This window comes from Capricornis sumatraensis, chromosome 8 (assembly GCF_032405125.1).
Source record: "Capricornis sumatraensis isolate serow.1 chromosome 8, serow.2, whole genome shotgun sequence".
NCBI lineage: Eukaryota > Metazoa > Chordata > Mammalia > Artiodactyla > Bovidae > Capricornis > Capricornis sumatraensis.
Window position 1 is genome coordinate 3,544,456 of NC_091076.1, and position 27,278 is coordinate 3,571,733.

Below are 27,278 nucleotides of genomic sequence, written 5' to 3' on the forward strand. Positions count from 1 at the left end.
TGCAACCCCCACTTGACTTACTTTGAGAACCATAATTCAGAAATGAGTTTTAAACATGGCATTTTCTATCTTGCATGGAATCCTTGTGCAAATAATTGACAATTCAAGAGTTAAAACATTTCAACTCCTAAAAAAATGTACCTTTTAAGAAGTGTGCCTCTTCAAAAGGGAACCTGGTTGGCCAGGAGCTGATAAACATCAGGCTCTATCCTGCTGGGTGCTGATAGCCAGGCTGGGCCCCGCCGGAGAATAAAGAGAACACGTGTAGAGTGACTCGGCAGCAAGTGGGTCAAAAAAAGTTTATTTTGAATATTTAATTTAAAAAAACCATACCTATGAGGTGTGCTACAGAAACTTAGATACAAGGATTGCATATAAAACCCAACCTAGCTGCGGTAAAGCTAATGCACTTCAGGAAAGAAAATGTGTCCCTTGCGGCCACTGAGGTCCCAACACCCGAGCAGTTCCTCATGGTCACTCAGGAGGGTGCTGAGCAGGCCTCCCAGCCCCTCCCGGGGGACGGGCTCCCCACAGCAGCCCAGGAGAGCTCACGCTTGCTCGCTTCACACTCTCAGGCAAGTCGATCCATTACATTTTGCTGTCTTTTAACACGCTATTTTGGCAGAAAGAGTACAGCTCCCTTGATGGGAAGCGTTTCTGCAGTTCACCGGGGGAAGGGACCTGCCTTCCCGCAGCATACAGGACAAGAGGAGAAAGGCAGGGCTTTGCGAAACCTAGCAACCACTGCAGGATTTCACAGCAAGAGCAGCGCCTCCACGTGACCAGAATGCTTCAGTACTTTCTAGAGCTTTCCCGCAACGCGAACTTCCCATCAGGCCCTTCCCTCTTTCTCCAAACCCCCTGGGACGAGGCCCCCACCACAAGGGGTGGTCCTGGACAACCCACACTCGGGACTGAAGGTCACCAAAGTGGCTCCACGCCGCAGTCGATTTGGCAAAAAAAAGAAAATACCTTAAATGCATAAAAACAATCAGCGGGTCCTCCAAGGAACATGATTACAATATATTAGCAAGTTCTGGGGCGTAAACATTTCCAAAAGCATCGGCAGAAGTATTAAATAAAAAGCAGGAGCACACACACCCCTCCGCACCCTAAGAGGCGCCAGGCCCGGTGCGGCCATGGCGGGGCGAGGCGGGGGCGAGGCGCCTACTGCCGCAGCTCCACGTAGTTGGCGGGGAAGAGCCCGTACCTGCCCTTGCACAGCCCACGCCACCAGCCGTCATCAATCATCTCGATGTTGGTGATGATGTCGTCGGGGTCGAAGGAGATCTCATCGTCGCCCGCTGGGGAGGAGGCCAGAGAGCAGTGGTCACCCTCAGTGTCTCCGGGTCAGCCAACCGCCAGGAGGAAGACCCGCCAGCAGCCCCTCGAGCTGGCGGCCTCCCACGGAGGCTCTGCGGGGGTGCAGGGTGCTGGGGTGGAGGATCCACAGGGATGGAGGGGTCCCGGGCTCCGCTGCTCAGTGAGGGTGGCTCTGCACGCACACAGCAGCTACAGAGACCCGACAGAGCCCTTCACACAAAACCCTAAGCTAGAATGTCCCTGGTGGCACAGTGGGCAACTGTCTGCCAACGCGGGTTGGACACCTTATCTTCAAGATTTCACGCACCATGGAACAACTAAACAACTAAGCCCCGACTCCTGAAGCCCACAAGCTGCAACTCCTGAGGCCCGAGCGCCCTGGAGCCCACTCTCTGCAACGAGAGGCCACGACAACGAGAAGGCCTCACGCCAGGACGAAAAGTAGCCCCCACTGCCGGCAACCGGAGAAAGCCTGCACAGCCAAAGACTCAGCACACACACACAAAACACAACCCCTAACCCAGACCAGACGGCATGGGACTGAGGAAGACACAGAATTCCCTGCCTTGTATCTGCAACCTTTCTATAACCCTGCAATTGTTTAAATATAAATTCTTCTTAAAAACTGTAAATAGCGTTCTGAGAGTCCTAACTCTCGAGAGAGGAGTCGCTGGAAGCCCTCAGTCCCGCACCCCTCCAGCCCTCCTTCTGGCCCGCCAGCGGTTTCTCACCAGCCTGGTAGTCGTAGAGGGCAATGGCAGTGATTCCAAGGTCGTTTTCATATTCATCGTAGGCACCTTCCTCTAAAATAAACCAGGGCCGAGTCTGAGACAGAACCAGAGCTCCAGGCCTACTCCTGGCAGACAGCCCTTCCCAAGGTCCGGGAGGAACAAGTCAGGAGTCAGCGGCCCCAGGGCACCGAGGGCTGCCTGCCCCTCCTACCGACAGGAGGAGCCGCCCCAAGGAGCGAACCCACAGAGGGATCATCTCGGTTGAGACTGGGACAGTTGTCAGGGAATAATTTTTTAAATTTCAAATATCCAGCACTATTGTCAGGAAACGTCCGTGCTGTGAACGAATGAACGGCGAGCGGGAGATAGCTGATCCCCTGCCGTCGTGCGCGGGGAGGTGAGCGCTCTGCCCTGGGCAGGTTCTCGTGCTGATTCCCACGTCACTCCTCGAGGGGGAAACGGGCCCAGACATACAAAAGGGAACCCCACGCTCATCCACCCACTCCACCTTCAGGGTGCCAGGGACCTCCACCTTGTGACCTCCAGACACCAGGGCTTCCCCTCGGGAAGACAACAGCAGGAGCCCCTCCTCCACAACCTCAGTGGCCCCCGCACGGGCAGAGGTCTCCCTGGAAGCCCCCAGGGCTGGGCCACCGCAGAGGTGGGGCAGATCAGCCCGTGGGAAAGGGGAAGTTTGCAGAGGACAAGCAGCGGAGGGGGCGTGGTGCAGGAGGCCCCGCACCTGCTCGATAGTGGCCCGGCGCCTCCGTGCTCTCGTAGACGGCCTCCGAGACGTAGGCCTCCGGGTACCCCGTGGTCTCCACGCTGCGGCCCTGCTCAGGCTCGCTGCTGGGGCTCGGCTCAGCCCGGAACGGAACCGCATCCTGGGGAGTCAAGGGCAAGTTCCCGTGGCCCCACTGCCCAGAGCCATGTGGAAACCCAAGAGGCCCGGCTGACACGGGACAGACGCGGGGGGAGGCGAGTCACCCGCTGACGTCCTACGAGCGCGCCTGCGTCCTGACGGGGCCCCTCCCCAGGATCCCCTCTCTCCCGACCCCGAGTCCCGCCGTCACTGAGGACCTGCTGGGCATGAGACGCGCGCGTTCCTGGGGCAGGTCTGGCCTGCTCCCCTTCGGGCCCAGACCGCCAAGGCACCCCAAACCCCCAGAGCCCCCAGCCCACTGAGGCTCTGATGACAGCTCCAGGGCGGCATCCCAGCCCTCCAGCTGGAGTGGACGGGCCCGCGCATGGCGGAGCCATCCCCAGTGCTGTGGAGGCGAGGCATGGGAGCGACCGCCAAGCCACGCACAAGAGCACAGGGCGCTCTGCTGACAGCCCCAAGCCGACCACCAGCCCGGCCAGGGTGCGCATGGGGCACCCTCACAGGTCAGAGCAGTAAGGTGCCTGCGTGGAGCAGCTCCAGGAAGGGCCAGAAGTTGGGGCCCAGTCTTCCAGAGGGTGGCAAGGGTGCGGGCAGGCAGGAGGGCTGCACCTCAGCCAGACACAGGAGCCCCTCGAGAGCCTGCTGGCAGTGCCCCCTGGAGGCAGTGGGGACAGACCGGAGGGCAAGGAGCCGCTGCACTGGGGTGTCACCCTGAGCAGGTCAGTGAGGCGGGGGCGGCCTCCCCCACCAGCGCCCCCCGCCCATCGAGTGGTTCAGGCAGGCTAGCCCGGCTGCAGGGCATGTGGCGGGGCCTACACAGGGCCCCTATCCATGGGATCAGTTATAAAACCCCACCCGCCAGGCCAGCCCAGCCCACAGCTCTCCCAACCCCCGACCCCTCTGTTTCCTGAGTCAAGCCAGTGTGTGCGCCTGGGACACAGCAAGTCACCACTGAGAGGTGACGTCTGAGGTGATGATAGAAGACGGGGGAGTGAACAGGACCCTGGGGCAGAGAGAGAGCTCGAGCTCGGGGGAGTGGGTGTGGATGGTGGGGGCTGAGCTGCTCTGGGAGAGGGCCCACAGGGGCCTTTGGCGGGGGGGTAGGGAGGTCGCTCAGTGACCAGGGATCAAAGGAGCAGGTCCTAGGGACAGAGGACTCTGGAGAAAGGGAGAGGGGAGCTGAGGGGTGGTGGCAGAGAGAGGGAGGGAAAGGGCTGCAGACTTCTGGCTCCCAGGTGTCAGGAGACGCAGCGGGGCAAGGGGAAGTCGAGGGGGTGCGAACCCCGCGCATGGGGGACTGCTCTCGGTCAGCGACAAGCTCAGGGAGAGACCTGTGGCACTGGGCTGGGAAGGGCGTCTCCAGGGAGTCAGAGAGTCACTGGCAAACCGAATGACAACACCAACCTCGTAGACGGGACTCGACGGTGGCCTCTCCTGAGCCGGCTGGGGCGCGGGGGACGCGGGCGGCGTGGGCTTCTGGGCCCGGGCCTGCTCCTAAAACGCACACACAGTCAGCACGTCCTCAGGCTGCCGGAGGAAGAAGCAGAGTATGGGAGCACAGAGACTTCAAGGGCATGTCTGCTTCAAAGCCAAGGTCGTCTGCACTAGCAAGATGGCCACAACTCCTCCAGGCTCTGGAAACACGCGTGAGGAACATCCCCCCCCTCCGCCCCACCCCACAGCGAGTGTCCTTGAAAGGCTGGAGACAGAGACGTTCCTTCCCAGGGGCACGCTCGCTCCCGAGACCCGGGGTCAGGAACCCGTGGCCCCTGCCCAGCAACGCACGCGGTCCGCGTCCTGCTCTGGAGCGAAGCTGGGCTGAGGGGGCTCACTCGGGGGAGGCGGTGGGACGGGGCTGGACGCAGCAAGAGGCGACATGGCAGCAGGGACTGCAAGAGACCCTCAAAAGCAAAAAGGGGGGCAACCACCACCAGAAACCTCGCGAGTCTCCCAACTCTTCTGCAGCTTTCAGATCAGATCACAGGAGTTACACTCCCGAGTCTTAAGAGGAGGAAGGTGCTGCATAAAAAGGAGACCAAACTAGCAGGAAAACTGCCTCGGACGGTGGGCCTACACCAAAGAAAACTTACAAACGCCCAGCTAAAAACCTGAAGGAGAGAGAGCTTTACGGTTCCTGGCAGTTAAGGAACGATATAAGGTAATTATGAGTTTGCGGTTATCCGACTTCATCACGTGTGACAAAGCGCGTCAGGGCGTCTGGAATCCCCGCCCAGCACTCCCTGCCACTGCACAGCACCTGCCTCCGCCCCCACCCTCCCCCGACGGGGTCTTCAGAGCCCCAACCACCAACGTCTGTGGGTCTAAATAAAGCTTTACGATCTACAAGACACCACAACCATTACTGCAGATTCTGCCCTTCCACACCCGCTGCCCGGGCAAGAACATGGCCGCGGCTCCCTGAGCTGATCCACCTCCAGCCACCCGGCTTGGGGGGTGACAGACTGGCACAGAGCCATCGGACATCAGTCCACCCAGAAGGGTTTTACGAGAAGGGCCGCCCCGTCCTTCTCACCTCTCATGGCTCCCATCTCTATTTTCCCTCGTGGAAAAAGTCTACAAAGAATCACAAAGCAACCTGCAGAGCCGGGCTCCAGAAGCAACAGAGGCAAGAGCCTGCAGGCCCGCTCCTTCACGGGCACTCCTCCTGTGTCCCCTAGCTTCCACCCAAGGAGGTGGCGGGCTCCCCAGGGGCATGCGTGCGGACAGACTGCCAGGGAGATGTGTGGATGTGAGCTCAGCCGAGGGCGTGCAGGCGGCCCGCCGCACAGGGCAGGACAGGCGGGCAGTCACCCTGGGCTGGATCAGCACGGCTGTCAGGCGGGTCAGCTGTCCCATGTCCGGGGAAAAGAGCTTGGGCCATCTGTGCAGCTGAAACCATCAGTGTGAGAAGGCCCCATGTCTACACTAACCCCACAGACTGGAGACAGGCGAGCCGCGCCCAGGGCCCGCAGGCTCCCGGCCCCCAGCGCCGCCCGCACTCACGTCCAGCTGCCGCCGGGCCGCCTCCTGCTCCTGCCGCTCCTGGGCCATCCTCTGCGCCCGCTCCGCCTCAGCCTTCCGCCGGTCCTCCTGTTCCTTCTCCTTCGCCAGGTTTTCAAAGTTCGCTCTGATGTTACTTGTTTTGCTGTTCACTAGAGGAAGGAGAGACTCACCCAGAGCACCGCCGTCGCCCCCACACCAGGCCGGCCGGAGGGACCTGCCCCGGGACCCAGGCACCGGCTGAGTGGGGACACACCCCCTTGGCTGCCAGCCCAGCCTCCGCCAGGAACGAGCCTTCGCTGCTGTGTCTGCCGCAAGTGCAGCGGGAAGGTGGGCGCAGAGCCCTGCGTCTGGAACATTCTCACGCTCCAAACATCCCTGTGTCCTTTACCACCAGACACAAGGAAGATACACCCCTAGGGAGGCGCTCGAGCAGACAGTGAGAAGCACTGACACTGAGCTCCACCCCCATGATGTCTCCTATGACGAAACGGGACGGCCGGGCACCCCTCGAGGACCCCGGCGGACGGGCCGTGGGGCCTCTGGGGAAGCACCTGCGCCTAGTGAGATGCAGGCTGACCTGACACTTCCTGGGACATGGTTCTCCCTGAATTTTGATTACGATGGGTAACCACCTGCCGTCCCCCAAACCCACAGACAACCAGGTTCTCCATTAACGCTTCACCGGCTCCTGTCAACCCTCCTCCCGCCCTCAGCACCGCCCTGCAACACCGCACGGCATGAAATTTCTCCTGGGAAAGCCCTCAGGGATGCCAGGGGGTTGCCAGGACTCACCTGCTTCAACAGGGACAGTCTTCTGGTAAGACGAGGACACCACGGCAACATCCTCAAAAGTGGAGGCAGTCTGCCGAGACACGAGTCGGGGTCAGGAGGGCCCAGGTCCCCTCCCCTGCGGCCGGCACAGGGGCTAAACCTGCACAGGCGCTAAGCCAGCCCCAGATCCTCCTGGGGAACCAGCCCGGGCCTGGAGATCTCGTACCCACCAGCCCGCACACTAACAGAGACACAGAAAGTGTGCCAACTCACCCCGGCTGGCGACCCCAGAATCAGTGTCAGAGAAGAGACGCACACGCAGGGGCGTCGGCAGGGCCAAGAGTTTCATAGAGCAGTGAAGACCGCAGGGGTCTAGAGTGGTGAGCCCCAACGCCCCCCGGCAGTGGGCGGCCTGAGACGCAGGTCCAACCCAGGTTCACGGCAAGGGGTGTGTGTGCTGGGGAGCATACGGGAAATCTCTGCACCTTCTTCTCAAATTCGAGAAAACTGCTCAGAACGGGCAGAAAAACCAACACCCCATCTTCACAACCATAAACCCACCATGTCTTCCTCCTGAGTGCTCACCACCGAGGAGACCCAGTGTTTACACGGGAGCCCAGAGGCCTCTGTTGTGCGGGGAGAGAACACGGCCTCCCCTGCCCCCAGGATGGTCTCGGTGGCGCCCCCCGCCTTGCGAGGCACCCTCCAGGTCTCCTCTCTCGCCGTCATCCCACAGACACAGCCTCTGCCCGCACACTCTGCAGGCCCCCACTGCACTGGCACTGCCTGCCCCGCCTGGCAGCCCGCCCAGGCTGTCTCACCAGCCCTGCCTGCCCTCCCAGGTCCCCAGCCCAGCAGATGCCCCGACACCCACGTGGGAGGCCCTGCCAGCTCCGTCCCCCTCACCCCTTATACCCAGGGGCATCAGCACCTAACCCCAGCCCCGGCTAGAAGCACATGGTCAGACCACCGATGCCACCTCTGTCAGGTTCCCTGAGACCCACTCTCCACCCTGCAGCCAGGGGTTGCTGGCTTCACACCCCATCCGTGTCCCACACGCTCGCAGTGCCCCATCTCCAGGCCCTCAGCCCCACAGCATCAGTGAGCGCCGGCTCTGCTTCCTCAGGACACCGCCCGCCACCAGAGCCCCGCACCTGGGGCCACACACCCTCAAGGGACAGGGCCCCAGGGGTCAGCCAAGAGCCTGGGGGAGGGGAACTCGGTGGACACAGGCCCTGTCGTCCAGACTCCCACTGGCAGGGCAGCCGCAACCTTCGGCCACTGCACCGACAGGTGCCCAGTGGGGGCCGCCCCGCACGGCTCGCAGGTCTGCCCCTCTGATGCAGCTGGAGTTTAGACTAGACCCCCGACCATCTGATGTGCTGGCAACTGGCTGACAGAGACCCACAGACGGGTCAGGAGGGCGCCCCTGGGAGAGCCAAGAGCGGAGCCTCGTGGTCACGCTGGCTCTGGGTGGACTGTCACAAGTCCCTGCAGTGACAGAGACGCTTTCTCCAAGACGCAGCCACCACGAGGTGGCCAGAGTGACCAAGGGACTCAGCTCCCAGCGTGGTGCAAGCTCAGTACTTTCAACCCAAACAGCCACCTGGCCGCGGGCCCCAGCCCCGCTCTACGACAGGGACCGTGACTGCCTCACCGTGCGGCCTCACAAGTCCAGGAGAGGACCCAGGGACACTGGAAGGGAAGCCCAGCACTTGGGTCAGCTACCCCCACTGCCACGGGGATGACACACACCAGCCTGGGGAGCTTTTCAAAGATGTGCCAGGCACGCCCCCAGAGGCCAAAGACCACCCAGGGAACAGTGGCCGAGCCCAGCCCTCGGCCTGACACACCGAGCCGGGAGCAGAAGCACTCACCTTATCCATCCGGTCCTTCTGCACCCCGTACTTCCCGCCGAAGCCTCTGGAATAGTCTGCAACGTGACGGCACGGCCCTCAGCCCCAGGCTGCGGACCAGCGACCGCCGACAGCAGGGGCGTGCAGGCGCGGGCACCCCAGAAAGCGCGCCCGGAGCAACGCAAGCAAGGGCCTGGCACCACGAGCCCCTGCCCGAGGGGTGGTGCGCCTCCACCCGGGGTCCCGGCGGCAAGCGGGGCAGGGCGAGGAAGCGGTGGGCATGCTCCGCGTGCTCCCGGGGCGAGGGGGCGGGCGCGGTGGCAGGCAGGGCTCACCTCCCAGCACAGCCTCCACCCGCCTTGCCCACTGCTGCCACCCTGCCCCACCAGCTTTAGGAGAGGCTCTGGGGTGCGGATTCGCTTGTTCCTCTGAAAGAGAGGAAGCTCCCGTGGAAGTCTATTAGCCCCACTTATGCCACAGCCACTCAGGCCCACGAGACCGTCACAGCGGCATGCAGCGTCAGCACCATGTAGCGTCAACGCCACAGGCGCCAAGGCCACGTCCATGTGGGTGCAGGGTCAGCCCCAGGTGATTCTCTGCCTCCTCCCTGGACACGGGCTGAGGGCCTCTCAGGACACAACACCCGGCCAACTGCGTGTCTGGCCCTGAGAGAACTGTGCTGATCATCAGCACGTCTTCATCTCAACTCCCAGCACCACCCAGGGCCCCTGGGATTCCAGCTTCCTGAACCTGAGCACCACCCGGACCCTCCTGTGTATCTGAGCACACACCCACACTCTCCTGTGATTCCAGCTTCCTGTACCTGAGCACACATCCAGACTCTCCTGTGATTCCAGCTTCCTGTATGTGAGCACATACCCAGAACCCCTGTGATTCCAGCTTCCTGGACCTGAGCGCACACCAGACCCTCTGTGATTCCAGCTTCCTGTATCTACTGTCTAATTTGTTGTGGAGTTACACACAGACAGGGTCATCAAAAACAAAACTCCAAAGAACACCCCAACAATTGAGACCCAAAAACCATGTGGACACGCCTGCCCTGTGCCCCTCTGGTCCAAGGCCAGTAATCACACTCAACCGAACACCTTTCTCCCAGCCTCAGAGGCAGGCAGGTGGCTTATTCCAGTCACAGCAGCCGTGTCAACAGCGAGAGCTGCCGGGGGAGGCCCAGGGAGGCCAGGCGCCCGCTCCAGAGACCGGTCACCTGCAGTTCACGCTCCCTTTTACCAAGCACACACCCCAGAGGTTACAGGTGAGAAGAAAGTGAGTGGGGAAGAGAGTGCACAGGGGGTTCCGCTCTGCAGAGCAGTGGGGGGGAGCCAAGCCCTGCGGTGACGGCGGTGACCAGAGGCCAAGCCTGAGGTCTGTGCTAAGTGGGGGCACAGGAAGGGGAGGGTGGGGCTGGGAAGCAACTGTGCCTTGCTGGGACCCGTGCTTGGCCAGTTTCTCCTTGTAATCAAACCCCACAGCACAGGAGTCCTGCCTCTCGGACTGAACACCAAATCTGCCTCCGAAACCAGTCTTATAATCTGAAAGTCCACAGGTGACCATGGAGAAAACAACCAAGAGAGGAAACAAGTTTGGTTAAAATCGTAGAAGGTTTGCAGGAATCAAACACATTGCTTCGAGAAAACGAGAGCCCTGCTGAGTGAGGGAGCCCCAGAGCCAGCTCCTGGCATCACCGATGGTCACAAGGGGCTCAAGAGGCTGAAGGACAAATGAAATCTGAACGGGTCAGCCATGGCCTGAAAGCAGGCTAGGACCTGTCTGTGAGCTGGTTGGGAAGAGCCATGCCAGACTCTGAGCTTCATCTCAAGGGTCCTGCCTGCACTGCAGACAGGAGCATGTGTCTCTGCACACGTGAAAGAGACATGTTACACACATGGCCTGTCCCCAGCCCTGTGGCAGCCCCGCTCTGGACCCGCCACCTGGGGAGGGTGCGAGCCAGGCTCTGGCAGCCACTCTCCCGGGGGACACAGCCCGCCTCCTGGCTGGGAGCACAGAGCCACCCCTTCAGCCACCCGTGTGGGCAGAAGCAGCCCCTGGGAAACTGCAGCGGCAGCCGGGGCTCCAGGGCACAGAGGCCTCACCGCAACCCCCCAGGGGATCACTACAGGCGGAGGGGTCTTTTCAAAGCTGAGGGCAGCAGAGGGACCCTCCCCGCCCCCCAGGGAAGACACGACACAGTGCAACCAAAGTACCGCGAGGCCCAGCGCACAGGAGCCTGTGACCAAAGCCGAGCTCCGGAGGCCGCGGGGGAACGCACCTTTCTGGGACTCGTGCAGCTGGGGCTTCTCCTGGTGGTCCCAGCCGAGGGCACACTTGTCCTGTCTGTCCGTCTGCACACCGAACTTCCCCCCAAAGCCTTTCACGTAGTCTACAGACAACACAAAAGGCCACAATCGAGGATTAACAGGCAGCCTGCCTAACGGGGAGAAAGCACGTTTTTCACAAAGTTAAACACACACAACTTGCTCAACCCGTCCTTGCTCCTGTGTGTGAGCTTGCTCCAGACCTTTGGTAAAACTTCCAGTGAGCTTTGTTAAGAGGACCTCCCCGTACCATGGCCAGAAAGTACCCTCAGCTACAATCTGCGTCTCCTGGATAAACACAGATGGGACCCCACAAAGGAAGACCCAAGGCGTGCACTGGGCCCAACCAGCACTGCGGAGCCCACGGGGTCTCTCCCCCACACAGACGGGCGACTTGCTGAAGTGTCAGAGCTACAAGGTGGCCAAGGGCTGGGCCTCTAAGTTAACAGCGCTGGTTTGTACGCGCTGTTTTCAAGTTCCATGTTAACAGCGCATCTGCCCTCAGGCCTCCGGGTCGTGTTCCGGCTCTCCGTGCCTGTTCTGGTTGCCACCCGCACACTCACAGCTGCCGGCTGGGCAAGGGGCTAAACTGAGGCCACCTTTCTGCGACTCGTGCTTCTCGGTTTTGCCTTGGTACTCGAAGCCGACGGCGCTCTTGTCCACCTTGTCCTTGTCGATGCCGTACTTGCCACCGAAACCTTTGGAGTAATCTGCAAACAAGAAAAAGCGCTATTCACACACCAGCCGCAGGAACAGCAAGCATGCTGTGAACCTCAGCAGTCTGGAAGGAAGGACGTCTACCATCCCGTTCAAAAAACAAACCAAGGGGGCTTCCCTGGTGGCTCCGTGGTCAAGAATCCGCCTGCCATTGCGGGAGACATGGGTTCGATTCCAGGTCCGGGAAGATTTCACACGTGAGAGCAACTAAGCCTGTGCAGCACAGCTACCGAGGCTACGCTCCAGAGTCCAGAAACCTCCGGCGACTGAGCCCACACGCCCTGGAGCCTGCGCTCTGCGGCAGCAGAAGCCACTGCACGGAGAGGCCCACGCGATCGCAACTGGAGCAGCCCCCTGCCTGCCGCAGCCAGAGCAAAGTCCTCGCAGCAACAGAGACCCAGTGCAGCCAAAAATGAATAGATCAAATTAAACAGCAAGAACCACCACCACCGGCGGGACCTCCCCGGGGGTCCGGAGGCTTGAGACTCCACGCTCCCACAGCAGGCAGCCCAGATGCAATCCCTGGTCAGAGATCTAGATTCCAAAAGTTGCAATAAAGATCCTAAATACAGCAACTAAGATCCAGAGCAGTCAAATAAGTAAATACTTGAAAAAATAAAAAAGCTTTAAGGCTAACCCTAAGACTGTAAATGTGGAAAACACTTAGAAGTATTATGTACATGCACAGAAGAGCTCCAACAAGTAGCATGTGTAGCGAGTGAGTAACCGCAGCATCCCTCGAGTCCAAAAGACGGCATGAAGACCAAGTTGACGGAAGCTTCTGAAATCGAGGATGAGAAATAGGAGCAAGCTTTTAGGCCACTCTAGGCAGGGACTTTCTTGGCAGTCCCGGCAAAACCGATGCTGGGGGCAGGGTTCAATCCCTGGTCTGGGAAGACCCCACCCGCTGCAGGGCAGTTAAGCCCGTGCGGCACGACTACCGAGCCTGCGCGCTGCTGCGACTGAAGCCTGAGCGCCGAGAGCCCGCGCTCCCCAACAGGATATGCCACCGCGACGAGAAGCCCGTGAGCCGCCACCAAGAATAGGCCCTGTTCACCGCAACTAGAGAAAGCCTGCGCAGAGCAAGAAGGGCGGCCAAAAATAAAACAAACACTAAGTCAGCCTGCTTCCTCAACTACAGCAGAGACGAGATGGGCCACCTCCAAAGAAACAGCATCAACGTGCAGCACCTTTTCAGGAACTCAAGTTCCGCTCAAGGCTAAGTGCCTATAAATACTACATAGCTGTTTTACACACAGCAGGCTCCACCACAGACCCATGAGCGGGGACTCAACCCCGCCTGAGTAGGCCCAGAGCTGCCAAGGACGCCCGCGCTGCTCCAGGCGCTTCGGCCTCTGCTCCCCAGCTTCCTGGAGGCGGAGCTATTCTGCAAGGGCATCTGGGGAGAAAGTCTGGCAGAATGAACAGGGTCCAACAGCAGGTCCTGCTGAGCATGTGCACACAGGGCAAAGGCGGACGGGTGTGTTCCCAACACAGGGAGGGGCGGCTCCCGCACAGGCAGGCCCCTGGGCAAATGGGAAGCAACACTCTCAGGTTTAGCAGCCCCTCCCTCGGAGAGACGCCCACTCACGGGTGCTGCCAGTGGTGGCTTTGTGAGCTCTCAGTTTCTATGTTGCCAGTGATTCAAAACCTGAATGCACAGGCCAGATAAAACACAGCATCCAGGAGAACCAGCCCATCCCCACCTCTGCAGCAGGGGTCGAGACTGTGCGTCCAGCTCCATACACACGCACCTCAGCGGGCAGAGGGCTGTAACTGACCTCCAAGAGAGGGCACCTCGATGAAGGGAGGGTCAGGCTGGCTGCTAAGGACAACCTGGCAGCATCCAGCAAAATTTTAAGTTCAACATCCTTTGACTCAGCAATTCCAATGCTAGAACTTATCTTAAATAATCACTCTTGTACGTAAGACATAAAGACAAGAATATTCACGGTAGTCAATTCTTAACACCCAGAAGTGGAGATACGCTCAGCTCCACCTTCCAGAGAGGAGCAGCTCAGGGACCACAGGCTCCATACAGCGGGGGGCTGCGTGGCCATCGAGATGACGACAAGCCCCCACACCGACCAGGGAAGAGCAGGGCTGTCCAAACACTTCAGGTTAAGACAGTTGTATAAGTAAAACATAAAGCAGCTGGCACGGGGAGAGGGAGCTCCCTGGCTTGTGTCAGTAAACCCACGAGCGACGAGGGGCCGCGGGCGCCCGACAGTCAGTGGGGTGCGCAGCGGCCGCCCGCCCGCCCACCTCTCTGCGACCCGTGCTTCTCCGTCTCGCCCTGGTAGTCGAAGCCCACGGCACTCTTGTCCACGCGGTCGGACTGCACGCCGTACTTGCCACCGAAACCGCTCGAGTAGTCTGGGGAGACAGGGTGGGCAAGATGCCACTGGTGAAAAGCGGGAGAGAAGCGCCGGGCAGCAGCGCCCCAGGAGACAAAAGTGCATGTGAGGCAGCACCAGGAGCCACCCGCCATCAGACGGGACGCGCGTGCCGTCTCGTGTCCCTGCAGCCTGGCCCCTTCCGACGGCTGGAGGGCAGAGGTGAGCCACCGGTGCACTTTGGAAAGTAACCATTCAAACAAAGCTCAGCGTATGAAAAAAGGGACATGGCCATGTGGGTCTTTCTAGAAAAGACCGGAGCCCGCCAACACCCTGGGCTGGGTGGACTCCTAGAGCGCTCCCAGGCCGGCTACTTCCCTGGTCATCGGATGCCCTGCAAGAGGCGTAAGCAAACAAGCTTGCAAAAAACACCTCGAGTGCTCTGAGGAAGTGATGTACTTTCATTTCAAAAAAGGCTCACAAGTGAGCGCGAGCTCATGAAGACCAGCCAGCACCGTGCTCAAGACAGCCCGCACGCTGTGCGAACATCAGCAACGAGACAGCTCTGGTCACTATCCTAGGGGGAAAGTCTGCTTTGCCGACCAAGCTTAAGAGCGAACTGTGCCCGAGGCAATGCTGCTCAGAGGAGGGAGGCCATGAGGAGACACAAGACGCCAGGCCAGCGCGCCCCCGACGGGGCCCCGCCACACCACAGGAGCCTGAGGGGAGGGCAGGGTCCCGCCCCTCCGGATGAGGCCGCGAGGGACGACGGGCTCCTGCCCTTCAAAAGCGGGGGGCTTCCTGCACCTTCCCCATCTCACCTTTCTGCGAGGCGTGTTTCTCGGTCTTCCCCTGGTACTCGAAGCCCACGGCAGACTGCAGTCACGGAAAAGAGAAGATGGAGATCTCAATGTCGGGATCCACAACACATGACATTTTAAAAAGACACGAACCATGTTATTGGTATTTTTTGATTTTTTAATTTACTAAGCTACTAATGCCCAAAGCACCAGTATTTTGAATTTGCACACCTTGAAACACTGAAGCCCGGGGGCCGCCCCAGCCAATGAGCGAGGCAGTTCTCAATGCTACGACATAAAATGAGGGGGCTGCCGGCCCTGAGCCAGGGCCTCAGACCAGAGGAACAGCATCAGATGCTCAGCCCAGCCCTGGAGGTGGGTGTGAGGGGGGCCCTCTGTCACTGTGACACAGGCAGGGACAGGGAGTCCCCACTGTCCCCCGGGACACATCAAAGGCCATCTCAGGGCCACTCGATAAGCAGACACCAACATGGGGGTTTCTACAGCAACCGGGAAACCCTCTCGCCTCTTAAACAGCCAATCATCTCAGGGCATCTGCGAAGGTGGGGGCGGGAGGGGCCTCAGGAGCCTGTGCTCGGGGCCCCCACCTTGCATCCCCACAGTCCGAGGCACCTCTGCGCCACTCTGAGACGCCCAGAGGACACCTGGAGCGACCTCAATCTACAAGGTGGGGCCGACTGCCCACGACGCCTCACTCACCTGGTCCACTCTGTCCACCTGGACGCCGAACTTGCCTCCAAACCCCCGGACGGAGTCAACCTGCGAGCAGTGCTTGGAGAGCTTCGACTGATACTCGTGGCCGACGGCTGACTGGAGCAGGGGCAAAGCGGAGCGTCAGTCGCCCACCAGCACCGCCACCCTGGACCCACCCCAACCCTGAGGCAGCCTGCACTTCGGCTCCACGTGGAAGCTGGCTCACGGGTGGTGACTCCAGGGGCATCGCCAGGCCAGGGCCCCCAGTCAGGTGTTCCTGAACCCGCTCCACACCAGGCTCCCCAGAATTCGCCCGAACCCCAGCCACAGTGGGCCTCCTGAGGTGCCTGGGCAGGAAGAACCAGGAGGCCAAGCCCCAACCAGCACCAGAGCCAGCAGCCTGCCAACGACTCCTGAGACGGCTTCCAGAAGACTGCCGGCAGTGGTCACCCTCCTCAGGTGCGACACTGTCAAAGCACGTGACCCAGGAATCAGGGCTCAAACCGGAACCCAGAGGACATGCTTCAGGCACACCACACGGTCAGCGTCAACACCTGCCACGCAGCCAGCCCGCCCTCGTGTGCAGCGGGGCCTGGCACCGCCTCCCCACCCCCAGTAGGGGGAGCGGGTCTGGTGACCTCTCAAGGCCACATGCTGACCGAGCAGTCCACCCCGAGCTTTCCACCGTGCAGTCAGCAAGCCGAGGCCTGCGGCCCACATCCAGCACCAAGGTTCTTTGTAAATAAAGCTTTCTGGAACATACCACATCTGTTCATTTACAGAAAATCTATGCCTAGCTTTGTGTCAAGACAATACAGCTAGTTCAGGAGCCACCCGAGACCCTGTGGTGGCCAAGAAACTAAAATATTTACAGCCTCCAAGTGTGAGCAGCCCAGTGCTGCTGCAGTCGCCAAGGCCCGGCCCTCGGAGTACAGCTCCAGGCGCCCTCGGCAGAATGGACAGGGGTCACGGACCTTTGTGGACACCGAGGACACAGGACAGGTGACTGACATGTGACCTAGTGCAGGGCCCAGGTCCTCCCCAGGAGCCACCCCCACCTTGGCGCTCCTACAATCCAGCGAGGGGCCTGCCGGCGCACTGCTGACTCCTCTCCCGCTTGCTCATCTGGAACTCCAGCGGCAGGGTCCAGGGTCCAACCCCCACGGGGTCGCCACCAGCGCTGCAGCTCTGCAGGCAGCTTAGCGCGCGCCTCCACAGCCGGGGAGCAAAGCAGGCTTTACTTTCCGGTCCGGAGCTGCTACTTTCTCTCCCTCCCAGTGGGATCCGATGCCCACAGCTAACAGCTGATCCAGAGCCCCGCAGCCTCGGAAAACCTGCGGCAGAGACCACCCACCTGCAGCTTCAGGGGTCCCACCCAGAAAACATCGACAAGATAACAGGGAGGCAGCACATGCCCACAGGACCCCCCAGCGCGCCTCTTCATCACTAAGAGGTCAGAGAACTGTTCCCAAAACACCGCCAGAGCAAAGGCTCAGCAACTCTCCCACCTTCCTAATCAAAACCGCTTTCTCCCCCAGCTTGGCCTTGGCCTCACACTGACGAGACCCTACTTCTTATCAGTCAGTCAGCACCAGGCAGAGCACTGTGGGGAGCAGGGGTGACACTCTGGTTGTAGGGAACCCCCCGCAACCAGGTACTGGCCCACGAGTGCAACCAGCCCTGTCATTCCGGGCTGAGTCCAACCCGGGCACGAGGGACACGGGATGGAATCACAGAGGAACCCGCCCCCAGCTGGCACAGCACAGCGCAAAGGCAGACACCTCAAGTTGCCCAGCCTGGGAGACGCGCCCACGTCACTGCACGCGCAGCATGCCTGCCCCGGTCTACTGTCCTCTCTGCAGGGTGGACACGGCCCCCAGCTGATCCAGCCCCTCTCCGAGTACCAGCAGAGGATGTGGCTCTGTTACCAGCTTCAGCCCCACCTCCTTAAACCTGCCTGTCCTCAGCCTGGTGGGCCATGGCTTGATGCCGGCGGCCAGGGTCTTCTCTGAAGGACAGCAGTCAGGCGGCTGCCTTTCCAGCCTGGACGTGAAGCCAGGCGCTGCAACTCCGCTCTGTGTTGCAGATGGGAACCACTAAGGCTGCAGCCTGAACCACAGGCGACACCCAGGTGGCATCCCGGCCGACTGCGGGCCTCCATCCCGGTCAGAGCCGGCCTTTGGGAAGACCTCATCTCCAGCTCCAGGCTTCCCAGCACACCACTCCCTCCCCAGCAACTCAGAATCTGCAGAGAGCTTCCAAAAACTGCAGCCCTTCTCAGCTAAGGTCAATTGAAAAAGGGTGACTTCTGGCAAATCTCATCCTCAACAAGTGGACTCCCAATTTTTCAATGGAGGGGGAGGGCTCAGTGACAACCCTGTTGACCCAGGTGAGGTCAAACACGCCAGGACCCTGACACCACGTGGGCCGGCACTCACCTTGTCCATCCTGTCCTGCTCCACGCCAAACTTCCCTCCGTAGCCGTGCGAGGCTTTGGGTCCCGTTTCCAGCTCCTTCTCCTTGAGGGTCTGGTGTTCTTGAAACACATTCTCCCGCAGCTTGTGGATGCTTGGAGGGAAGAGATGGAAGACAAACAAATCAGTCAGACAGACTGCCAAGACACGCGTCTGTGCTTTCTGGGAGGACAGACAGGGCGTCATCTCTGCATTCTACAAGGTTTTGTTCCCCGGTGGCTCTGCAGCTCGGCCTCCTTTGTGTTCACTTCGCTGCACCTCCGGCCGCCCTCAACTCCAGCAGTTCTCGGAGTCAGATGCAGGTTAATAGGGAAAAAAAAGCAAGTCTGAACACACACAGTGAGTCATCTCCAAGTCCCTACAGAAGCTGGGCTATGATGTAGACGGCATTCCACCAAGTGGAAGACAGCTCCTCGGGTTCACCAGACCCCTGACCCAGGACAGCCAGCTCTGTAAACATCACCAGAGGCAAACAGGAGACAAAGCCCACAGGCGTGCACCTGGAAGACCCTAGGCCAGGAGCCCAGAGATATGGAATATTCAGACAGCTTCTCACTATGTGAAGCACCCTGGCTTTCCATTTAAAGGTGAAGAGAGAGGCTTTCAGAACTTAAGATGTAAAAGCCACTTTCACTTTAAGCGCTAGGAGCAGCGGGACAGATCAACAGATGCAGCCAGAACCAGGCAGGCCGGGCAGCTGTCACCCAGGGCTGCCGAGCACCACCTCACACCACAGCCACATCTCCACATCCGGACGGCAACCCCGGACATGCGGCTTAGAACACCAACCAAGCCTGGCCACCTCCCGAGCCCCTGACGTGTGGGGAAGAAGACCAGCCCCCAAGCACCGCTGGAGGGACCTCAGGACACCGACAGCAGTCCTGCCTCGCGTATTCTCTGAATTCTAACCCACCCACAGGCTGCCTAACCAGAGAGAGTTCTTTAACTCTCCAATCTGCCCTCTCCAGCGTGTTTTGAAACCACGGGGAATAGCACGGCTAAGAGGCCTGGGTGATAAAACCAGGTCAGCAGTCAGCCTGACCCCAGAGCAGGGAACCCGAGGCAGCTCCCAGGACCAGCTCCTCTGACTGGTCCCAGGCCCTTCTCCGAAGAGCTGTGAGGTGGCGGGCTCAGCAAGTCAGGGAGGGAGGAACACTTGTGTCTAAAATGCCCGTAGGGCAGATTTCACCCACTTTTCTGGATGAACGGCTGAATCCTTCTCAGCCAAGAGGAGCTTCATTTCACTGCAGAGATCCTAGAGCCAAGACCAGCGCTCTGTGAACGACCCAAGCAGCCACAACCAGGGCAGGGGAGCACACGTCCGCACTGAGGCCAGCGCAGCCGGAAATAAAAGTCTGAGCGCATTCTCAAAGGCCCTTTTATCTACGCCTCCCAACAAGAAAACAAGCTGCCCCAGAGGTGGCGAGTTAAGACTGGCCAAGTCAGAACAATCCCTGCTTCTTGCAGCTCTCCTATCTCGACCTTCCCGAGAACAAGTTCAGGACTCAGCTCAGGGTGTCCAACTGAAAACAACAGAGTAACACTGCAACAAAATCGTACAAATTAAGGAGGGGGTGTTCCTGATCCAGTCTTCAAAGACAACCCATGCTTTAGAAACCTCCCATCTGCAGAGAGAGCAGCTTAGGTAACTATGTTCCTGGACGAAAACCACAAACTTAAAAACCACACTGGAGAATTAAAAGTCGAGGACACCCCGGCAATCAGAATGTTAAACCGCCGAGCACGTCTGTACAGATGCACATACACATACACGCCAGGCCTCATCCTTGCCTCCTGTGTGAGTTACAAGGGGCCAGACAGCGCAGAGGCCGGGCCCTGGCACTAACCAGGGGGAGCGGGCCCGCCTCAGCCCTCACGGCCCCGAAGGCCTGTCACGCGAAGATCGAGAGCGTCTCTTACTTGATGTGCTCCTGGTGCCCAGATCCTTGCACGGTTTTGGCCCCCCATCTCTGCTCTTTTTCACTTACATCATTCTGAAAAGAAAAGTAAAGAACGAGTACACCCCCACACCCTGGACTGTGGAAACAGCCCCCACCCGCCCACCAAACCAAACACCCGGGAGGATCCGCTTCAGGAGACGGGAGAGGCGGGCAGACTGGCGGCTCCTACCACGAAATCGGGGTCGGTCTCCCAGTCGTCGGCTCCCCCGTCGTCCGGGGTGATGGACACGGTGTGGCCGGCCGAGGCTTTCCACATCTGGAAGGGCAGCGCTGAGGGTCACAGCCGCCAGCAGAGCCCTGCCCAGGGGCCCACAGACGCTCTGCCCAGGACCCCAAAACCCTGGGCAGCACAGGGAGGGCGGGGAGCGACGTGCTCAAGAGGTCCACTCGTGGCACTTCCCTAGGGGTCCAGCAGCTAAGACCCCCCAGCTCCCCATGCCGGGGGCCCAGGTTCAATCCCCGGTCAGGGAACTAAATTCCTGCAGGCCACGACCAAGACCTGGTGCAGCCGAATAGATTTTTTTTTTTCTTTTTTTTTAAAGAAAGGTCACTCATAATCCCCATGCCACCGGAAGGATCAAAAGAAACCTAATGTGAGAGCTCTAACACTGCAGTCAAAGGGCAGAAGCACAGAAGAAATATTCCGGGTTCAACTCGAGAAAATTTTCTGGAAAATAAACAAAGTCGCGTGCACTACTTCACTCAACGGGAACCTCCCCAACTAAGCCTCCTGACAAGTGTTGTCCGACACGGGAATGCACTGTTGCCAGCTGTAAAGTCCGCTCTATTTTATCACCATTTTTTTTTAAAGCATCCATTTTGACTTAAACATAACTACTGGAAACCTAACAATGATTTTCTTAACTTAGACTCTGACAAGTCACTCAGTCATCCAAGGGCTGCCTTGCCATCTGCTTGGGGAAACACAGGGCACACAGAATGCCAACTTCTGTGTCGGGCAGCCCCGAGGCAGGCCGCCCTGCCTCCTCAGCAGGCCCTGAAACTCTAACCTATCGGCTCGGAGAACAGTGACACAGCCTCACAGCCGAACCACGCTGCTCTCACCGTAACTGCAAAGGCAAAATCTAGCCTTTCAGGACTTCAAAAGAAAGCGACGAGAAAAATGGTTTTGTTCTCCCCAGAAATCCCCATAAAACTGCTCACAGGCCAGGAAGTGACTGAGGGCTTGTTTTCACGCAACCAGAAGCCGGCACCCTGGGGTCTGAGCTGAGGACACTGCCCGTCGCGCGTGGTGGGGCCACACGCCCTGTGCTCTGTGTGGACCCAGACAGGACAGGGGCCCCTCACAGGCCTGAGACCCGCCAGCCGGGTCCACCTGCACCCCGGCTCTGCGAGGTCACAAGTCCAAGGTGGTGGCAGGTGCGGGTCGAGGGGCACAGCTCTCAGATTCCCAGACTGGAGTCCTGCCAAGTCACCTCGGCAGGGAAGCATGCGCCACCAGGTGGGCAGGACCAACACAGTCCCCTGGACACTGTCCCACCGGCAGCCTTGCTCCCCTCTGACTAGGTGAAGCAAGGCAGGGAGCGCCCTGACGCAAACTGCTTTGGACACAATCTTCGAGAGCCGACAGACCAGGCTCAGCCGCGCCGGGCACAACCAGCGTGCCCATTCACAGATGGAGACACAGCTGCCTGAAAGCCAAACGCTCTGCCCGAAGCCTCTGCCTCCCTGAGTCAAGACTGCCCGTGGCACCACACTGGCCTGAGAAGGGGCCGCCCACCCACAGGACTCCAGTTGCCTAGTGGTCTCCTCAGCCAGTGAGGGGACGGCCAGTCATGCAGAAGGACGGGGTCTCCAACGAGACCCACTCCCCACCCAAGGCCAAGGTGAAAGCCACATCCTGGCCTGTGGCTTCTCCACAATGGTGGCACAGAAGTCACAGGGCCCGCTCTCCACCCGTCTCTCTGGAAGCCAGCCTCACTCGTGGGCAGGTGAGCACTGGCCGGCTCGTCCCAGCATCGTGGCCACAGGCTCCCCACCCCCACGGAACAGGAAGAAGGGGCCACGGGGCTGCCAGAGGGTTGGGGGTGCCCGGGGTCCTCCACTCCAGGTCATGCGGAATCCCCTCCACTTTCTAGCCCACAGGCAACACCAAAACTGACTTCATTTTTCAAATAAGAAAATTTCCTCCCAGAAAATTATCATCCCTATCTCTGCAAACCCAGGGAGAGAACACCCCTTGCTTTCCTTGTCAAAGGGGTTTCCCTGCCAGCCCAGTGGAGCCCATGAGCACGCTCACGGTGCACAAACCTTTCTTCTCCACGTGCAGACGCGAGACTCTCACAAAACTCTGCTGAAGACGCAGTAATCCAACGAGGAATTCCCAGGCATTGGGGAGAGCTTCTGTCTGTAAAAAGATTAAGAGTGAAAAGCTCAGAAGGATATGTGCTGACAGGCACCCTGGGCAAATCTTTGTGCGCTGAGATCCTTTTAGAATACCTCTGAAATCCTCCCCAACATAACAAGGTTTTGTAAAGAAATGTGAAAAGAGGGTGGGAAGATTTGCATTTCCCTAACCAAAGAGTTCAACTGACTTTTAGCCACAGTGAGAAACTACCGGAAATAAAAAAGTTCCGAATGATTTACAACTGTGTGAAGTTTCTTCTTAATGCAGACAGCATCAATGCCTCAATTGCTAGCGTATATTTCTGTTTGCTAAAATCCTGAGAGCTTTCCATTTCTGGTTCATCCTAATTCTGCAATAAAATTCTGTGTGTGTGTGTGTCTGTGTGTGTGTGTGTGTCTGTGTGTGTGTGTGTGTCTGTGTGTGTGTGTGTCTTCTCTGTTAGCTCAGACGGTAAAGAAGCCACCTGCAATGTGGGAGACCCAGGTTCGATCCCTGGATGGGGAAGATTCCCCAGAAAAAGGAATGGCAACCCACTCCAATATTCTTGCAGACAGAATTCCATGGACAGATTAGCCTGGAGGGCTACAGTCCACGGGGTCACAGAGCCGGACGTGAGTGAGTGGCTAGCACTCTCACACTTTCACGTATGTAGGCACACATGAGAAGCACTCCCCAAAGGGTGGGTGACATGGCTGGTGCAGAACTCAGAGCAGTGACAGCTATCAGAACGTGAAGAACGGTGACTCGGGGAGTAAAGGAAAAGCAAGCTGCGTCTCTAACGAACGGGCAGGGTTACTTCATAACACCAAGACTCCAAGTCTGCAACCCACCAGCTCAGCAGCTCTTCCCTGAGACCACAGGGCAGCCCTGACTAGACTTGGCACTGCTAAGGCCACAGGGCAGCCCTGACTAGACTCGGCACTGCAGACATTACAGGTGGCTAGAGTCCCCTTGTTCCCCAGAACAGACCAGTCACAGGCACACACCGTCTGTGCTGGCGTGTGGCCTGGCATGCATTAGCAACCAGACAGAAGATGCTCTGCTGGCCTTCCTCAATGGTGCCTTTAGAAATCCTAAATTGTGTAGGTTGCTTAGTACATTCTGGGTACCGCAGTTATCATCCAACATCTATGAAAATCTTCCCAAGGGCAGCTAGTGATAGGCTGAAATCTAAAATCTATAATAATCTATTCCCTCTCAATATTTTTAATTAAAAAAAATCATGAAAACAGCTCTTTGAAAAACTAGGCCTTTTTTTGATCCACAGATAATGCCTCTGGATCCCTACCTCACACCACACACAGTAATTAACTGGAAAAAAAATGAATCAAAAAACCTAAGTGTCTGAACTAAAACTACTGAATTCTTAGAAAAAAACAAGTATAGATTCTCATCACCTTGAACTTGACAACAGACCTTAGATATGACACCAAAAGCACAAGTGGAAACAGAAAAAAATAAATTGGGACAAAAATTTTAAACTTTTTGCTTCAAAAGACACCCATCAAAGTGAAGACAATTTACAGAACGAGAGACACTGTTTTCAATTCATCTATCCAGAACAGATATAGAACTCTTATAAGTCAATAATACACAGGACAATTAGCCACATTTTTAAACGGTGAAAGGATCTGAACAGACATTTCTCCAAAGACATACAAATGGCTGATAAGCTTGTGAAAAGACAGTCTCACTAACCATCAAGGGAAAGTATATCAAAGTCGACCTGAGATACCATTCCACACATTCTAAGGCGGCCGCCCTCCAAAAAATAAACAAGTTTGGTGAGGGTGTGCAGAAATCAGAAGGCTCTTATGCTGCTGGTGGAAATGTAAAATGAAAGAATCTGGCAGTTCTTCAAAAGGTTAAACACAGAGGTGCCATATATCCCAGCAACTCCACTCCCAGGTATATAGAAAGCTTATTCACACAGCATCACTCCTAACAGCCCAAAGTGGAAATAACCCAGTATCCGTGTGATACGCAGCAGGTGGTCTATCCCCTCAATGGAATGTTGACTAATATCTGAAGGCAAAAGGAGTGAAGTGCTGACAGCCACCGAAACATGAAGGACTCTGAAACCCCCACACTGAATGAAAGAAGCCGGACACAGGGGACCGTGTACTACACAGGCCCGTTCCTACGAGCGGAGACCGTGTACCACACAGGCCCGTTCCTACGAGCGGAGACCGTGTACCACACAGGCCTGTTCCTACGAGCGGCCAGACCTGCTAAGTCTGCAGAGAGAAAGACTAGACGAGCGGCTGCCTAGCGTTGGGGGTGAGGGAGCCCAGTAAGGTTTCTCTGAGGTGATGAAACCACGCTGAGTTAGCCGTCCATTCGTCCACCCTCTCCAGTGTAGCAGAGGAAACAGGTCTCACAAGGCCCACTCTCCACACCACCATTACTCAGAGGACTCCCCTCTCATCTCTGCCTCCTGCACAGTGAAAGACGAGACCCCTGATGGACAAGGGCCCAGGAGGGGGCCCACTGCAACACAGGGCAGACCCCGGGGCTCCCAACTGTCTCTCTCAACCGTGCGCCTACCCAGCCCCTGCTGCACTGTACCGACCAAAGATTTGAATCGCCAGTGACTCCAAGTGAAGTTTTCTACAGATCTGTCTCTCCAAACGCTTCAAATACCAGGTCCTGGGGACACACTGCCAGTTACTGAGGGGGGTGCGAAGCGAAGCATAAAGGACAACCCCGCACACCCTTCCTCGCTCCTCCCTCGGTCTGGGAATACTTCCCACCCCGAGAGGCGCGGGCCAGCCTCTGGCACCAGCGCGGTGACTCACCCGCCGTCAGGCCCTGCCCAGCGCCGGCCAGCGGGGCGGCGGGGCGAATCACGCGGTCAGCCCCAGCGGGTTAAGCCCCCACGGAGCTCAGGAGCCAGGTCACCGCGGAGCCCAGCGGGGCACTCGCGCGGGACGCCTCAGAGCTCCGTCCAGCGGGAAGTGGGTTCCTCACCCCCGCTCCCCCGGGCCCGACGCTGCCAGATCCCACGGGAAGGAAGCCCTGTCCCCTTCGCCCCAGACCCTCCGCAGGAGCACTAAGCTTGCAAGAGAGTGACTCCCTTCCAGGTGACTTCCAGCTCACACCCAGAGGAGGGGCTGTTCCCAATCCAGAGCCGCTCAACTCTGCTGCCGCGCCGGTCGCTGCATTTCCACTGACCTGATTGCAACGTCTCCCCGTAGGTGTGGGCCTAGGAGCGGGGAGCGAGCGGCCCGGCCTGCCGTTGGGAGACCCCGGCCCCTCCCCATCGGCCCTCCGCCCCCTGACCTCCCGAGCCCGGGACCCCCCGTTCCGGTAGGGCTCCTCTCTGTCCCTAGACCCTCTCGGCTCTCCGCCCCCTCCCCCTAACCCTCCAGGTCCTGGACCCCCTCCCCGGCGGTCCCCGCTCTTCCCAGGACCCTCTGGACCCTTGTCCCCCTTCCCCTAAACACTCGGGGCCCGGCCTCTCCCCTCCCCGGCCCCCTGCCCCTTCCTCCCGACCCCCAGGTCCTGCACCCCTCCTGTAGCGCCCCTCTCCTATCCTAGACGCCCCCCTCAACCCTCTGGCCCCTTCCTCCCAGGAGGCCGGGCATCCTCCTCAGACCCCGGACCCTGCTCCCAAGCCCCCTCAGGACTGCAGGCCCTGACTCCTTCCCCTTCCCCCAGCCCGCCCCTCTTTCTCCGACCTCATCCCTCTCCCCAGGACTTCCCTCAGGCCCGGCCCCTTCCCCTCAGGCCCGGCCCCTTCCCCTCAGCCCCCGGCCCCTTCCCTCAGCCCCCGGCCCGCCCATCCCCTTCTCCGACCTCGGCCCCCCAGCCCGGGGAAGCCTCGCCCGCGCTCCCCCCGCGCGCGAAACCGCGGGCGGAAATGCGGCGAGACCGCCGCGGCCGCCGCTTCCTTCCCGTTTCGGGACCTGGCTGCGCCCGGGGACCGCAGCTGGGGAACCCGCTCGCTCCCCCGCCCGGCGAAGGCCGAGCTCGCTCACCGCCGCCTGGGGTCGGTCCGCTCCGGCTCGGCACTGCCCAGCCTCCGCCGCGCCCGCAGCTCCCAGGCGCCCCGCTCCACTTCCGGTTCCGAGGACGGGGGCGGGGCCGCATCCGGGTCCCCGAGGCTCCGCCCCCGCCGGCACGCCCCGCCCCGCCCCGCCGGGTCCGCGGATCCTGCGGCCTTCCTTGCCCACGTGGCGCCGGCAGTGCCCACCGCTGGCGCAGGCGCGAGCTCCGCCCGGTACCCGCCTGCGGAGCCTGCCTAAAAGTGCTGCTGCTGCTGCTGCTGCTGCTAAGTCGCTGCAGTTGTGTCCGACTCTGTGCGACCCCAGAGACAGCAGCCCACCAGGCTCGCCCGTTCCTGGGATTCTCCAGGCAAGAATACTGGAGTGGGGTGCCATCGCCTAAAAGTGAGATGGACTCTAAAGGGTAAATTTCGGAGCGCCCACTGTGTGCGCGCCAGACTGCTCACATGCACAGTCCTAGGTGGTCGTACTGGATCCATAGCCAGGAGGTAACTGTGACGGCCAGTCACCTGGGAAGAACAGGTGACTGTTCCTCCGTCCATGCGTCCGTCCATTACCTATCCGTACATCATCCACCCGTCCATCTTCTCCTTCCATTTTCCGCCAGTCAATCATCCATCCACCCACCCGTCAATCTCTTCCTCCAGAGAAAGCCAGGTATGTGTCAGGAGTAGAGGTCAGCAGAATAAACGTGGATTTTGCCCTTGGAGACCTTTCAACCTAGAAGAGGAGTCAGACATTAATCAAATACATATATACTAAGGAAATAAGACAGATGCTCTAGAAAATGTCAAGGTTAGATTGGAGAGAAGGTAGGATCCCAACTCTTTCAGCAGATCAGAGGCTTCTTCCAGCGATTAACATTGGAGCTGATATATGAAAGCCAAATAGAAGTAAACAGGGAAAGAAAGGAAGAATTTTCCAGGCAAGAAAAGAGTCTCTGCAAAGGCCCTGAGGCAAGAAAAGAATGGGAATGGGAAAAACTTGAGATCATTAGATAT

At 59.0% G+C, this 27,278-nt stretch overlaps 1 protein-coding gene across 3 annotated transcripts; it reads right to left on the minus strand.

Moving 5' to 3' along the window:
- Positions 1 to 299: 299 nt before the first annotated feature.
- Positions 300 to 26,327, minus strand: CTTN (cortactin). Of its 3 annotated transcripts, XM_068978354.1 has the most exons (18): positions 26,251 to 26,327; positions 22,174 to 22,270; positions 20,072 to 20,158; positions 19,862 to 19,935; positions 17,906 to 18,035; positions 15,474 to 15,584; positions 14,775 to 14,829; positions 13,883 to 13,993; positions 11,500 to 11,610; positions 10,855 to 10,965; positions 10,007 to 10,117; positions 8,589 to 8,644; positions 6,733 to 6,802; positions 5,941 to 6,089; positions 4,342 to 4,431; positions 2,797 to 2,938; positions 2,055 to 2,126; positions 300 to 1,304 (listed from the first exon to the last, which is right to left on the minus strand). In XM_068978354.1, the coding sequence occupies exons 3-18, from the start codon at positions 20,156 to 20,158 to the stop codon at positions 1,168 to 1,170; spliced, it is 1,617 nt and encodes a 538-aa protein (XP_068834455.1). In that variant the 5' UTR covers positions 22,174 to 22,270; positions 26,251 to 26,327; the 3' UTR covers positions 300 to 1,167. The 3 variants fall into 3 exon arrangements, with proteins under 3 accessions (XP_068834455.1, XP_068834457.1, XP_068834456.1); XM_068978356.1 differs by lacking the exon at positions 13,883 to 13,993; XM_068978355.1 differs by lacking the exon at positions 10,007 to 10,117.
- Positions 26,328 to 27,278: the final 951 nt, after the last annotated feature.

Bases quoted from the DNA above. Each gene is read 5' to 3' on its own strand.
- CTTN (XM_068978354.1), bottom strand. From the start codon at position 20,158: ATGTGGAAAGCCTCGGCCGGCCACACCGTGTCCATCACCCCGGACGAC. The intron at 10,966-11,499 runs GTGGCCTCAGTT...TGTTGTCTGTAG, and splicing joins GAAGCACGAGTCGCAGAAAG to ACTACGTGAAAGGCTTTGGG. The intron at 4,432-5,940 runs GTGAGTGCGGGC...TGTGCGTTTTAG, and splicing joins CGGCCCGGCGGCAGCTGGAC to GAGCAGGCCCGGGCCCAGAA.